At 37.4% G+C, this 12,988-nt stretch overlaps 1 protein-coding gene across 3 annotated transcripts in view; it reads left to right on the top strand.

The window, feature by feature from the left end:
• The window catches only part of LOC125454760 (poly(A) polymerase gamma-like), a 42,670-nt gene that overhangs the window by 13,083 nt on the left and 16,599 nt on the right, over nucleotides 1-12,988 (top strand). For all 3 annotated transcript variants that reach the window (XM_048535926.1, XM_048535923.1, XM_048535924.1), the window contains 7 exons: nucleotides 58-196; nucleotides 1,519-1,591; nucleotides 1,668-1,788; nucleotides 2,342-2,426; nucleotides 5,346-5,399; nucleotides 5,881-6,000; nucleotides 12,783-12,892. In XM_048535926.1, coding sequence (XP_048391883.1) covers nucleotides 58-196; nucleotides 1,519-1,591; nucleotides 1,668-1,788; nucleotides 2,342-2,426; nucleotides 5,346-5,399; nucleotides 5,881-6,000; nucleotides 12,783-12,892 — 702 coding nt within the window. The remainder of the gene's footprint in view (nucleotides 1-57; nucleotides 197-1,518; nucleotides 1,592-1,667; nucleotides 1,789-2,341; nucleotides 2,427-5,345; nucleotides 5,400-5,880; nucleotides 6,001-12,782; nucleotides 12,893-12,988) is intronic.

Raw genomic sequence — 12,988 nt, 5'->3', positions numbered from 1 at the left:
TATTATGCTCATGGATGTTAAAAGAATGCTGAATGCTATTGTAAACATCTATTCCAGGACGTGGAATTTACTCTAATATGCTTGGATTCCTTGGCGGTGTTTCATGGGCCATGTTGGTAGCAAGAACCTGTCAGTTGTATCCTAATGCAGTTGCATCTACTTTAGTCCACAAGTTTTTTCTAGTCTTTTCCAAATGGTAAGTAAAACTGTTGGGAATTTACCACAGAAGTTTTTGCAGAAAGTTGTTTCTTGTTTTAACCAGTCCTATTTAGCAGGATGAATTGTATAAACTTTTTGATGTAAAAGAAAAATCCAATGATGTTTAGAATGTGAAGTAAAAATAGTGCTGGAAGTACTCGGCTAGTCTGGCAGCGTCTGTGGAGAGAGGAACAGAATTAACGTTTTTGTGCTGTATATATGAACTCTTCTTAAGAGTACAGGTGTATTAAACTCAGTGTTAACTTGTTCCCCTCTGCACAGATACTACCAGACCTGATAAGCACTTCCATGTTCAGTTTCCCTGAGTGGCATAGATTACATGTAGAATACACTAAAGCCAGGACTCCAGGAAGACTGAACGAGTGAAAAATTGTAACATAAATGAGTTGATACTGTAAGAGATTAAAATCATAAGCACGTTTGTCTCAAATAAGTGATAATTGAACTGATGCATAGAATTTTGATGTCCGCTGGTAATACTGATGCTAAAAAAAATTCATGGAAGGCAATTTGCTCATTCTGTGCTAATATGCTATATTCTAAAAATGTTCATATTCAATTTGAGCATCCAGGTAACACAAGAAGTAAATGGAAAAACTCCTCAGTATCCTGTGCTGTATTGTTCTATGTTCTATAATAACACCTGAAGGCAGTACTCCAGTGCAGACATTTGTATTATCCTTTTTTTAAAATCATTTCAAATAAACTGTGCTTCACCTTGGTCTGAAAATCAGTATTGAAATATCATGACATTGAAATCCTCAGAAGGTAATATAAAACTAAACCAATTTCAAGCTAGCTCTTGTTTAATATGTATACTTGATGTGTGTCTATAACGTGTAGTCGATTCTGATCTAAGTTGAGAGGTGTGCTAGCTAAAGCAGGCTTGTCCTGCATGCCTTAATATCACTGTAGAACTCCAAGATAATGTCAAGCCTAACCTTAGCCAGTAGTTTTGAGGGCTTTTTTCTTTGCACCTCCTAAAAGCACTTTTTAAACTGACTTGGAATTGCTATCACCTATATCTTAAATGTTAATCTTTTAAAATTTATGCATGCAAGTGTGTACCCTGGGCCTGTTGGCATAAAGTGCTGTCTTTAGTAGGAGAACCAGACAATATAAAGAGATATCACCTGGCTCCAACAGTAAGCACTTAACATTGTGTATGAATTTGAAGTTTCACTTTTAGGGCACTGTTAGAATTGAATCTGAGTGGGTGTTGCCACTTTATTCTTAAGGTAATGCTATTGAATAATCATTTATTTGTCTTGATTTATATTTTTTTTGTTTTGCTTTCAGGGAGTGGCCAAACCCAGTATTGCTTAAGCAACCAGAGGATAGCAACTTGAATCTGCCAGTTTGGGACCCACGGGTATGATTGAGCATAATTTAAAAACTAATCTGATTTGATGTTTTATATGTTCTCACATCTGACATTTGTTTCACAGGTAAATCCATCTGACAGATATCACTTGATGCCAATAATAACCCCTGCCTACCCACAACAAAATTCCACATTCAATGTGTCTTCGTCAACTCGGACAATAATGATTGAAGAATTCAAGCAAGGTTTTTGTTTTAATTATTGCAGAAAATTGATTTACTTTCTACAAATTCTACAAATTACTACTACAGTTATCTTTTAAGTTTCTTGTGGTCTTCCCTATTTTTACTTGGTGTTCCAAGCACTGTCTATAGGAAGAAATCTTAAGTAACTGAATTTAATTTTTCTAAAAAAGACTTGACAATATGTAATTTCTGACAGGAATGTTAATTTGTACAGGAATGTCCCTCTTTACTTTGGAAAATTGACCTAACACACAAGTCTATTTGTGTTACGCTTAACCTAAGATTCTTAAATAATGGACACGTGAACACAACTGTTATCATCTCTTTTTTTTTGGTTCCTTACAATCAGGCATAAGGCTTGCCTTAGTTCCCATCAACTGTTGGCCTTTTTTTTCCCAGTTTAGTAACACTGAATACTTTTGTATTTGTCTCCTTTAAGTGAAATTCTACAAATTACTCCTACAGTTATATTTTAGATGCTTTCTATTACTTGTACCATTTTAAGTTGTGATTTTTATTCCAGTTCGATACTAATTTAGCTTTGTATATTCAGGTCTTGCCATTACTGATGAAATACTGCAAAGCAAGACAGATTGGTCTAAGCTCTTTGAACCACCAAGCTTCTTCCAAAAATATAAGTAAGTATACGCATGCTTCACAATGTTGCCTTCAGTCTTCTATCAGGTCATTTCTGTAGCAACCTATCCTGATTTGGAAAAATATCTGTCTGAAAAATTTTGGATTTTAAACCAATACTAATTTAAGTTTTATTTTCCCCAAAATGGTGCAACATCGGTCAGCAGCTACCAAAAATTTTGGCAAGCATTTAGTATTCCAGTATACTGGTGATACTGGATTCTGCTTTGTCATTGTCAAAGCTAGACTATTGAATCTATTGACATCTGTATTCAGCACCTGCTGTCCCCTGGTCACTACTATTGAGTGTACATAGTATATTTACTGCTAGTATGGGTGGCTATCCCTGTGCATGATTCTCTTGGCTCCTGACAAAATTCATAGAGTTACCAAACCCTCCTGATATGTCAATTCTATAGGAACCACGGGCTGTTCATTCACAGGTGCCAAAAATGTTTTCTGTTTGACCAACCAGTTTGTTTCAGTTCGGATTCTCAGAAGTTGAAGATCTTCCTGAATTTTGTTGTGTGTTTGTTTCATTTTTCTTCGCACATTTGTTAGATTATTTTGAACTGTGAAACTACTTGAGAGATTTTTCTCGATCATTGGCCATTCCCAAAAGTGTGCGTGTAATCTGGAGTGCACTCTTTCCTACAAAACATGTAAATACATCTGCTTATCGTAATGCAGCATCTCTGCTTCATGTAGCAACCCCACTACTGCATAACGAATGTTGTCTCATGAATTCAATATGTCATGAAAAGGATGCTGAAAAAGCACTATATTGAGACAATAAAACAAAGCAAAGGTTGTGAGGTAATTTTATTTACATAAATCAAAAGCATATTGTGCTGATTTATGCACTTTGTGAAATTATCTGTTTTAATCTGGAGTGAAATTAAATACTAGGTTTTGCAAGGGGTGGCACTTGAGATTGTAATTGGATTTCTTAGCTGTAATGTCATTTTGAGAAGTGAGCTGTGACTTGGCATCCTCTGGGGATGAGAACTGGTTAGCCAAAAAAAGAAAAAAATTGGCTAATGGATGAGGCCTCAATTCAGCTTCTCCTGCAATTGAACAAGTTTACTAAATTGTTCGTGCGTTTTGAGAAAACAACAAAACTTCAAGGTAAGTTTTCTGTTTGCTTCACTGAGCCCTTTTTGCTTAACTGCCAATAAACAAGCAACAAAAAAGAACTGAATCATGAAAGCCACAAGAAAAGTTCATGCTGAAGAGCCAAGTGTTTCTATTATCGGTGAACAGACTGTGAAATGGGGTGTAAAAATTGAAAGAACTTCAGATACTATAAAGCAGAAACCAAAACAGGAATGGCTGGAAAAGCTCAGCAGGTCTGGCAACATCTGTGAAGAGAAATCAGAAATAATATTTCATGCCCAGTGACCCTTCCTCAGAACTGGGGTGTTGTTGGTTGGTTTGTCAATAAACTTCTGGGAAGCTTTCACATTAGAACAGAGCAACCACTGGTATCTTATTAATGTTAACACATCCTGAGGACTTTGGATGAAATAAAATTGGTGATGATTGCAGCTCAAAGACTAAATCTAGTGAGCCAGTATGAGAGATGGCATTTGAAAGACCTTGATAATACGGTGGCACCACATATATTCTGGAAATGTTGCTGAAACAGTTGAAATTTAGCTTAGTATAACCTTATTGGTGTTTGTTTACTACATAATTTCTAATTTTTCTGAGTTTGATGGCAAAATACTTTAAAGACAAACCTTGGCTATTGGTTCCTATCATTTTGAAGATTTAATAACAATGGTTGCTAATAGGACTGAAATAGAATATAGTCTCCAATCAGAATGTAAGAAAGAATGACATTTGGAGGCCATCAAGCCCATGCTGTATCTGTAGAGCAATTCATTTAGTCCCAGTTCCCCATTTTAGCCTTGTAACCCAGTAAAATTAATTCCTGCAAATGATACCCAGCTGCTTTCACTACTCTTGTATACAGTAAGTTCCAAGTTATCACCACTTTGGTACATAACCTGTTTCCCTCAACTGTCCTTTATTTAATGCCCAGAAGCTTGACTGTTTACTCCTTTTACTGTCCACTAATGCGAATAGTTTGTTTTTCCTGTCTGTCTCTCTTCCATATTTATAAAGAGAATAACGATTTAAGTTTCTTTCTCTTGAAATAGAAGATTACTATTTTCATTTAATCTTTTTAAAGTTGAACTAATGCAGGCTTTTAAAATAGACCTTTCCTATTGGCTGTCAAATTCATAGGCAGTTTGTGTCAGAGAGGCTGCTTCTGTCTCAGCGCACAGCCATGGGGTTCTATTCACTTGTAAGAGTTATGTAAATCACACGAGGCATGTGCTTTTCTTGAGGCTTGTATTTCATTTTGGGAAGCCATCTTTTTGTTTGTGACTAGGCTGCTAAATATGGGCTGATTATCAGTAACTAACTCATGTTTACTGTTCATTTTGCGTGGTAAGAGTGAAGCATTTTTAGTTAAAAACGAAGTTGCTGGAAAAGCTCAGCAGGTCTGGCAGCATCAGTGAAGGGGGAAAAAAAAACAGAGTTAACGTTTAGGGTCTGGTGACCCTTCAGTTCTGAGGAAGGGTCATCACATCCGAAATGTTAACTGATTTTTTTTTTTTTTCTTCACAGATGCTGCCAGACCTGCTGAGCTTTTCCAGTAACTTTTTGTTATTGATTTACAGCATCCGCAGTTATTTTCGGCTTTTATGTTTGAGTTCGTGCCCAATTTTCAAAATTGTAAGATCGTGAACACTGCCTTCAAGTTATTTCACTGCACAGTCACTTTAAGCACTTCTTTTAAAAAACAGAATGCTTCATAGTGAGGTTGTTTTACAGTTTTTTTTAAAATTTGAAATATTGTTTAAATTCCTTGGCTAAAGGGCATTCAAATCAATTTTCTTTGCTTGCAGGCACTACATTGTATTAACAGCAAGTGCATCCACTGAGGATCATCACTTAGAATGGTAAATACACCAGTAAGAAATGATTTACTAGGGTACTGACAGTATTGCCAAGATCATTGCCAACTAATGAAAGATCACACAGCCAAGTCTTTCTCTTGAATGTGGTTTAATAAGTTTAAATTTTGGTGATGTTTGTAGAGACTGTGGGGAAAGGAAATGCTAGAGATCAAAAGATCGTCATTAAGAAGTCAGATATGTTCAGAAGAAGCTTCTTCCCCGAGAGAGTAATGCTAGTTTGGAACACCGTCTCATAGGTTGAGGCAGATGATGTTGTTATAGAAGCATTTAAGGGTAAGCACAATAGGATGTGCAGGAGAAAGGTATCAGCATAGCTTTGCAAGTCTAGGTGGAAAGAGGTTTGGATGCAGCTGGAACTTTGGGCTAGGTGGACCAAATGGCTTATTTCCGTGATGTGTATTTTACTTCAGAATTTGTGTTGCTTTGGTTAACTTCAGAACTATAAAAATGTGTTCCTTTTCAGGGTTGGCCTTGTTGAATCAAAAATCCGTGTACTTGTTGGTAACCTTGAGCGAAATGACTACATTACTCTTGCCCATGTAAACCCACAGTCTTTTCCTGGCTTAAAGGAACACAACAATCTGTAAGTTGGGTTTTGCATTGGCTTGAATCCGTTTGTGTCTTTAATAGGTAGAGCTGATATTTAACTGTTTGAAACTAACTAGTTAAAATTACCTGTATCTTTTGCTAAAAACCTAATCAGCCCTGATATACTGCATATTAATTTTTTTTGTAGAAATTCGTGGCAGTGTTTTTAATCACTAATCCAGTTGCAGCACTCCAATACTTAGTCTAATTTGAAGATGCTAAAGTTTACATTTTTGAGAAGATTTGTAGCTTGGGCTCTGAATGAGGTTGTAGACTTGCTCGACAAGCTGGTGTGTTTGATTGTAGACATTACATCACCCTACATTGGAATAAAGAAGAGAATAATAACAGACTTACCCTTCCTAGACATAATGGTAGAACATAAAAACAACAGAGAACTCCAGTCTAGCATGTATAGAAAGACCACACATACAGATCAGATACTTGTAACCCCAGCACCCATAGGCTGACTGCATCAGGACATTACTCAAACGGGCCACAAAACATTCCAGCAACCAGGAATTACGCAAAGCAGAGCAGGAATATTTATATTGGAGCTTTTAAAAGGAATGGATATCCAAAAAGCACAATCTGCCGTTACCTCCTCAATTGACCACAGCAAGAAGACACAACACTGTTATACACACTGCTGCCCTAATGCATATTAGAGACGTTCAGAGACAACCACAAGACTACTCAGACCCCCTCGGTATCAGAGTAACCCACAACCCAACAACTACCCTGTTACAGCACTAATGAACATAAAGGATCCTCTATCCACAGCCAATAAAATTAGCATAATACACAAAATACCATGCAAAGACTGAGAAACATTGCACAGGTTGAACTGGAAGAAAACTGACAATAAGGATACATGAACACCAACTAACCGCCAAGAGACATGACTAATTCTCACTGGTCTCCATACACATGGACAAAGAAGGACACGAATTTGACTGGGACAACCCATCCATGGTAGCACAAGCCAAACAGAGGCACTCCAGGGAATTCCTGGAGGCCTGGGAGTTCCGGTTAGAATACATCAACAAACACACTGAACTGGACCCAATATACAGGCCACTGAGAAACAGAACCAGAAGTGATGCCAACCACTCGAGCAAACTGAGGCATATAAACAAGCAGGATAGAACACCAGTGCTTCACTGTTACCTAGCAGGTTGACAAAAACGTCTGTAATCAAACCCACTGGCTCAATGAGCAAGTCTGCAACTTCAAGATGCTAAAGTAACTGGTATCTTTTTTTGTTTTAGATACATCTACATTAGAGCACAAATTACAGCAGACCTAGACGTAATTTGCGTCATTCTAATACAAACACTTGAAATTTGAAATTTAATCTTAATTTTTATTGTCAATATTGACTCTTCCTTATGACAGCTAATGAAGGTTGATGTTTGTCTGTGTCTTGTACTAATTTAAAATTACTCTTAACATCCTAACCATATCGGCATCTGGAGCTATTTAGTTGAGAATGATTGATTTGTGTTAAGTTTTATATCTGACATTAAAGTGAAGGAGGTCATTGTCTTTTTAATAAATGCATGATTTGCTTTGTAGATTTTAGTTTATTGCAGATAGTATCTGCTAGAAGCTGTTCTTGCATTATCAACCTAGGTAATTAGTTAAGCTGCATTTATCCTCAAAAACGTATTTAAAAGTTGCATTTATTAGCACTTCTACAGAAGAAAAGTTCGCAACACGAGATGCCTAACTAAAACAAAATTACTCTACAAGTCTCAATTGGTTTTTAAGTTCATTTAGTTTCCTGTTTTTATTTTTTCTAGTTTGCTTTGGCCTAATCATCACCTAAGCCCCTTGTACACAATTTTTTTTAAAAAATTCATAGTTTTTGCAGACGGTAGCTTTTAGCAGGTGTACTAGAGCAGCAGTGACTAAAACCATAGATCTTCAGTCATGTGCTTGGGATAAGATTGAAATGGCTACCAATTGGAATTCTTCAAAAAGTATTAGCTACTCTAAAGTAAGATGGTAATCTGCAGATCTTTCCTTCAACTGGCTGATTCAGTTTACATCTTACAAATCTATTTTGGAGGGCAAGAGAGACTTTAGCAATGGCTCATAATATAAGTGTTTTTAAAATGTAGGACTTTTGAGTTTGTAGATAATTTTTAAAATCATTACTTTCATTGATTTATACTAAAAGAAATGTTGCATCTTTACGTGATTCATTTTGGTGTGGTTCTGAACCTTAGTTTATTAATGCCACGTGATTATTCAGATTTGGCTCCTGTACCACCAACACGTTTATAGTTCTAAAGTTGCTAATACATGTAAGTCACATTGAAGGAGTGATGGTTCTTCCTGTCATTGAAACACTTCCTCAAGACATTAGAAACCGAACTTCTGAGTATTTTTATGGATAGAGGTAGGTTTTGTTTTTCTTTAACTAAGCAAGGGGATGATGTTTATTGTGAATAGGCAGGAATGTGGAATAATCTGATCAGCATTCATCTTATTGAATGGTGGAGTTGCTTTGAGAGTGCAAGTGACCACCACGTCTAATATGTACCTGTGGTCAAAATTGTGAATAATCTCAATTTAGACCTAAATGGGAATGTTACCCTCTGAAAGTTTTGAAACCAGTATTTTTGGAGCAGCAACTGTATTGTGGATGCACAGTAATTCAGATGAAAAGTACAGACTATTGAGTAGGCTACATAATTACATTTACTGCCATGATTAACATGTGGATCTTGCATTTCTGTTAACTAAGGGCAAGCTGACCTCATTTTCAAAATTCCAGTGACTTTTGATGTCGGTCCATCATTCTTCTCCAAATATGCTGTGAAGCGATGTTCGAGGGCTATGTGTAAAGTTCAGCACGAACTAGGTGCCTAAAGAAAAGATCTTCCTTTAGAAGAAAGGTTGATTGTTTTCTGGAGGATGAGCAGAGCGCGCATTATTACAGCCAGGTGCTTTCTGAAATGCTGTAGTTTGTCTCTATGACTAGATTTTTTTTAATACATTTAATTCAGACATTATAAAATTCAGTCCCACAAAATACTTGGGAAGAGAAAGCATACTGCAAGTTTGAGAAAGGCTTTCTTGCTTCAAGTGACTTTTTTGGTGGTGAGAGTTTGGGCTTCAATGGAGAAAGTCCCATCCTTGAGCTGAGCCTCAGAAATCTAATGGGCACTGCTGGGAGTGCAAGCGGACCCATGTGTTCTAGACCCAATAAAAAAGACCAGGGTAATTTGGGTGTGGAGGCATTGGGGAGCCAATGCACATAAGACTAACCCCCTACCCCAGCAATTGGAGCGAGGTTGCAGGGTCGGTGGCAAGACATTGGGCTAGTTACCCAATATATTACATGCTCATTCCCCACTGAGAGAATACCCTACAGTGTGGCCATAAAATCCAGCTGTTGGTGCTTGAGAATAGGTCTGGTCCAAGGTAGCAGCAGAGTAGGGCTCATCTGCTCCAACTGCTTTTCTTCTGTTTTTAACGCTTTTTTAAAACATTACTTGCTTGTCCTGAGCTTGGATGGCATTGGTGGCAGCAAGAATTCAGCACAGACCTCAAGCCAGCTCAAGTTGTGGGTCTCAAGCCATGCTCAGGGCAGAGGAGAGTGCGCCCCTATTTCTTTTTCCGAGGATTTCATAGGACCTGCAATCAGCGGCTGCTACGTCAGCAGAGGCAACCGGTGCAGTAGGCCCAGTGCCAAAAAGATGGTGCCTGAGGATCGGCAACTTTTTGTTTGGGGCTGGTGCTGGTGGCACAGCAGTGGCCGAAGGGCCTGCCGTTCTCTGGATATATAAAAAAAAAGCTGACTTGCATAAGCAATTTGAGTTGTAAATCCAAATTTGCAGAAGATGCTAAGTTAGGAGGCACAATAACTGCTTTAGATTAGAGTAGAAAATTACAAAGTCTTAATCTGAGGATAAGTGACAGCTGGAATTCAGTTTCGAAAAGTATAACATCATCCACTTTAGATCCAAACAACTAAAGAAAGTCTCCTTAGTGTGACATGAGGAGCAAAAGATTGCCTTATAGTTGTTAAAGGTTAGCGCACTGGTACAAAAAGCAATAGCAATAGAAGAGAGTGTTGGAATGCAAAGGGGCTTTGGTCTGATTCTAACTAGAATAATGCTTTGAATATTCAACGTTTATACTTTGGGAAGAATATATTGACTTATGAATGGAAATTCAACAGAATTGTGCTATCATTTGCCCCCTCAAGCCCTGATGGCAAATTATATAAACTTGTTTATTCTTCCTTGAGTAAGATCATGTAAGATCGAAGAGAGTTTTAAGTTGACATGTTTAAGATAATTAAGTATTCAATAGGCTAAATGCAAGAAATCCTGCCCTTTGGTGGGTGAAGCCAAATTGAGGGAACACAGTCTTGAAATTGGAGGTTAGTTATTTTTGGGGAGAAATCAGAAAGCTGTTTTCTCAATGGATAGTGAAAATTCCAAATTCATTGTTCTGAGAAGCCATGGATAATGGGTTTGTTGGAAGTCTCGAATAATTATTATTTGTTAGGCAAGGGATGTGGTGAACGGCTAATAAATGGAGTTAAAATACAGGGCATCCATTATCTAATTGAATGGCAGAACAGGCTGTTGACTGTTTAGAAAGGCATGTGTTGGCACAGTCTTGGTGGATCAAAGGACCTATCTTTGTGTTGTACTATTCTTGCTGTTTTTGCTTAAATTGATATGAATTCTGTTTTTGTTTTGATCTGACAAAATCCTTGGGGGTAAATAATTACATTTTATTAATTTAACTGTACCTGAGTTCATAATTTCTGAAGAACAGCCATTGATCGTGGAACATTTTGTATTTATCATTCCTTCTGGTGATTAAAAATGCCATAGTTTTAAAATTTAAAATGTAAAATATTAATATCAGCCTCAACTATTTGTGTATTACAATCTGTTTTACTATTTTGTAAAATGACTGAAGTGAAAGGCAATTGACGTATTTTACTTCATGGTTTGTTGGCTGTCTGTTAGAAAGAAAGGAAAGGATCATCTAAGTGACAGACCAGACATCATATGACAGACAGACAATCAGTTTGAGGAGAAAACAAATTTAAAAGATGGCATAAATCTGTGCCATTCTAAATGATTTCTCAAGGATAATTAGCATTTTTTTTAAAAGAATGTTTGTTTGGTTGTGTCCGATTTTAATTCAAGGCAGACCACCTGAGGGTGTCGTAGACCATGTGTGGTTTTAAAAGGTCCTGCATGATGGGCTGGTCCAAAATTGAAGCCGGAGCAAGAATCTAAGGGTTATAGTGGCTTTTTGTGATTCATGGTCTGGTTCAAGCAGGGTTTTGCAAGGCTCCGTACTGGTTCCCTTGTTTTTCTTGGTACATATCAAAACTGGGGACACAAGGAAGTTAGCCATGCGAGTGATAGTGAAGGAGAAAGCCAAAATATTGCAGGAAGAAATCAGTGGACTGATCAGGTGGCAGGAAAATGGCTGATTAATATCAGTAAACAGGAGGAGATAATGCACTGGGATCTACAAAATGACACTAGAATCACAATAGGGTAGTACGGTGGTTCAGTGGTTAGAACTGCTCCCTCACAGTACTAGGGTCCCGGGTTTGATTACAGCCACCAGCGCTGTCTGTGTGGAGTTTGCACGTTTTTCCTGTGTCTGCTTGGGGATGCTCCAGTTTCCCCCCAAGAGCCCAAAGATGTGCAGGTTAGGTGGATTGGCCATGCTAAATTTCAGTGTTGAGGGAGATGTAGGATAGGGGGATTAGCCATGGGAAATGGAGGGTTATAGGGATAGGTTAGATGGAATGAGCCTGGGATGCTCTTCAGAAGATTGGTGTGGATCGGATGGTCCAAATGGCCTGCTTCTGTACTGTAGGGATTGTGAGATCTCAGAATAGTGAGAAATGTTATTCTTAATTTCCCCAATTAGGCAATTTCCTCAAAAGCCGTATGAAGAGTAATCGGGTAACAGTTGAGTTTGCATCCACTTGTGTAGGATCACTTAAGCTGATTTTACAAAGCTGTCAAACAAGTATCAGATAATCTTTCAGCAACTCATTCAGTATTCTGCAGGGTCATAGCTTTACCAGACTGCGTAAAGCAAATTCTAATTTTAATTGCATAGAACTTTGCAGGTATTTCGGGACCATATTCCACAATACTCCAGTATTCCACTTCTCCTTTCTGGAGGTAGAAATAAGATAAGTTGGCTCTTAAGTATGTGTAACCAGTATCATTGGTAAATATCACACCACAGGTTGATCGATTTCAGCGAGAAATAGGCACTAAAAAACTAGCAAGTAGGATTAGGTTGAATAGCTCTTGCAATCTGCACAGACATGATGGGCCAGATAGCTGCCTCTTGCATTGTTAATTTCCTATTTCTTTGAAAGAACTCTGGCTGCTTAGCTTGATAGTGTGACTACTGCTGGCTATCTTCAGCCAAAGCCACAATTAACTTAAATGTCTTGACAGGTGAAATTCAGCCCACAAAGATCGCTTGTGATAAAAAGGCACAAGAATTATATTGATCAACATTTCAGCCATGATTACATGCTGGAGTAGACTTGATATGCCAAAAACTTTATTCTGATCCTATATCTTGTGCTCTAAATCTTTTACAGAGGTTTCTCCCAATTTTAAATTATTGCTATCATTTTGCTGACTACAAATTCTGCCTCAAATGTAGCTAATCTTTCTAAATCCCATAGAACATTGCTAACAATTTTATTTCAATCAAGTAAATACCTTCTGAAAGCTCTGTTTTTTTTTCTCTTTTTAGGGATGATTATGTTACCATCTGGTTTATTGGAATAATTTTTAAGAAGGTGGAAAATGCAGAAAGTGTAAACATTGATCTGACACAAGATATTCAGTTATTCACTGATACAGGTAAAAAAAAATGTACTATTTGATTTGAGCTTGGTGGGTTTTACAGTTTTAAGGTATTTGATTTTTAATCTTTTTATAAATTGCTTTAGATTTCAC

The sequence above is a fragment of the Stegostoma tigrinum genome, chromosome 9, assembly GCF_030684315.1.
Source record: "Stegostoma tigrinum isolate sSteTig4 chromosome 9, sSteTig4.hap1, whole genome shotgun sequence".
Taxonomy (NCBI): domain Eukaryota; kingdom Metazoa; phylum Chordata; class Chondrichthyes; order Orectolobiformes; family Stegostomatidae; genus Stegostoma; species Stegostoma tigrinum.
Note: the sequence above shows the minus strand (reverse complement) of the source record. Positions and strands in the feature narration are given on the sequence as shown.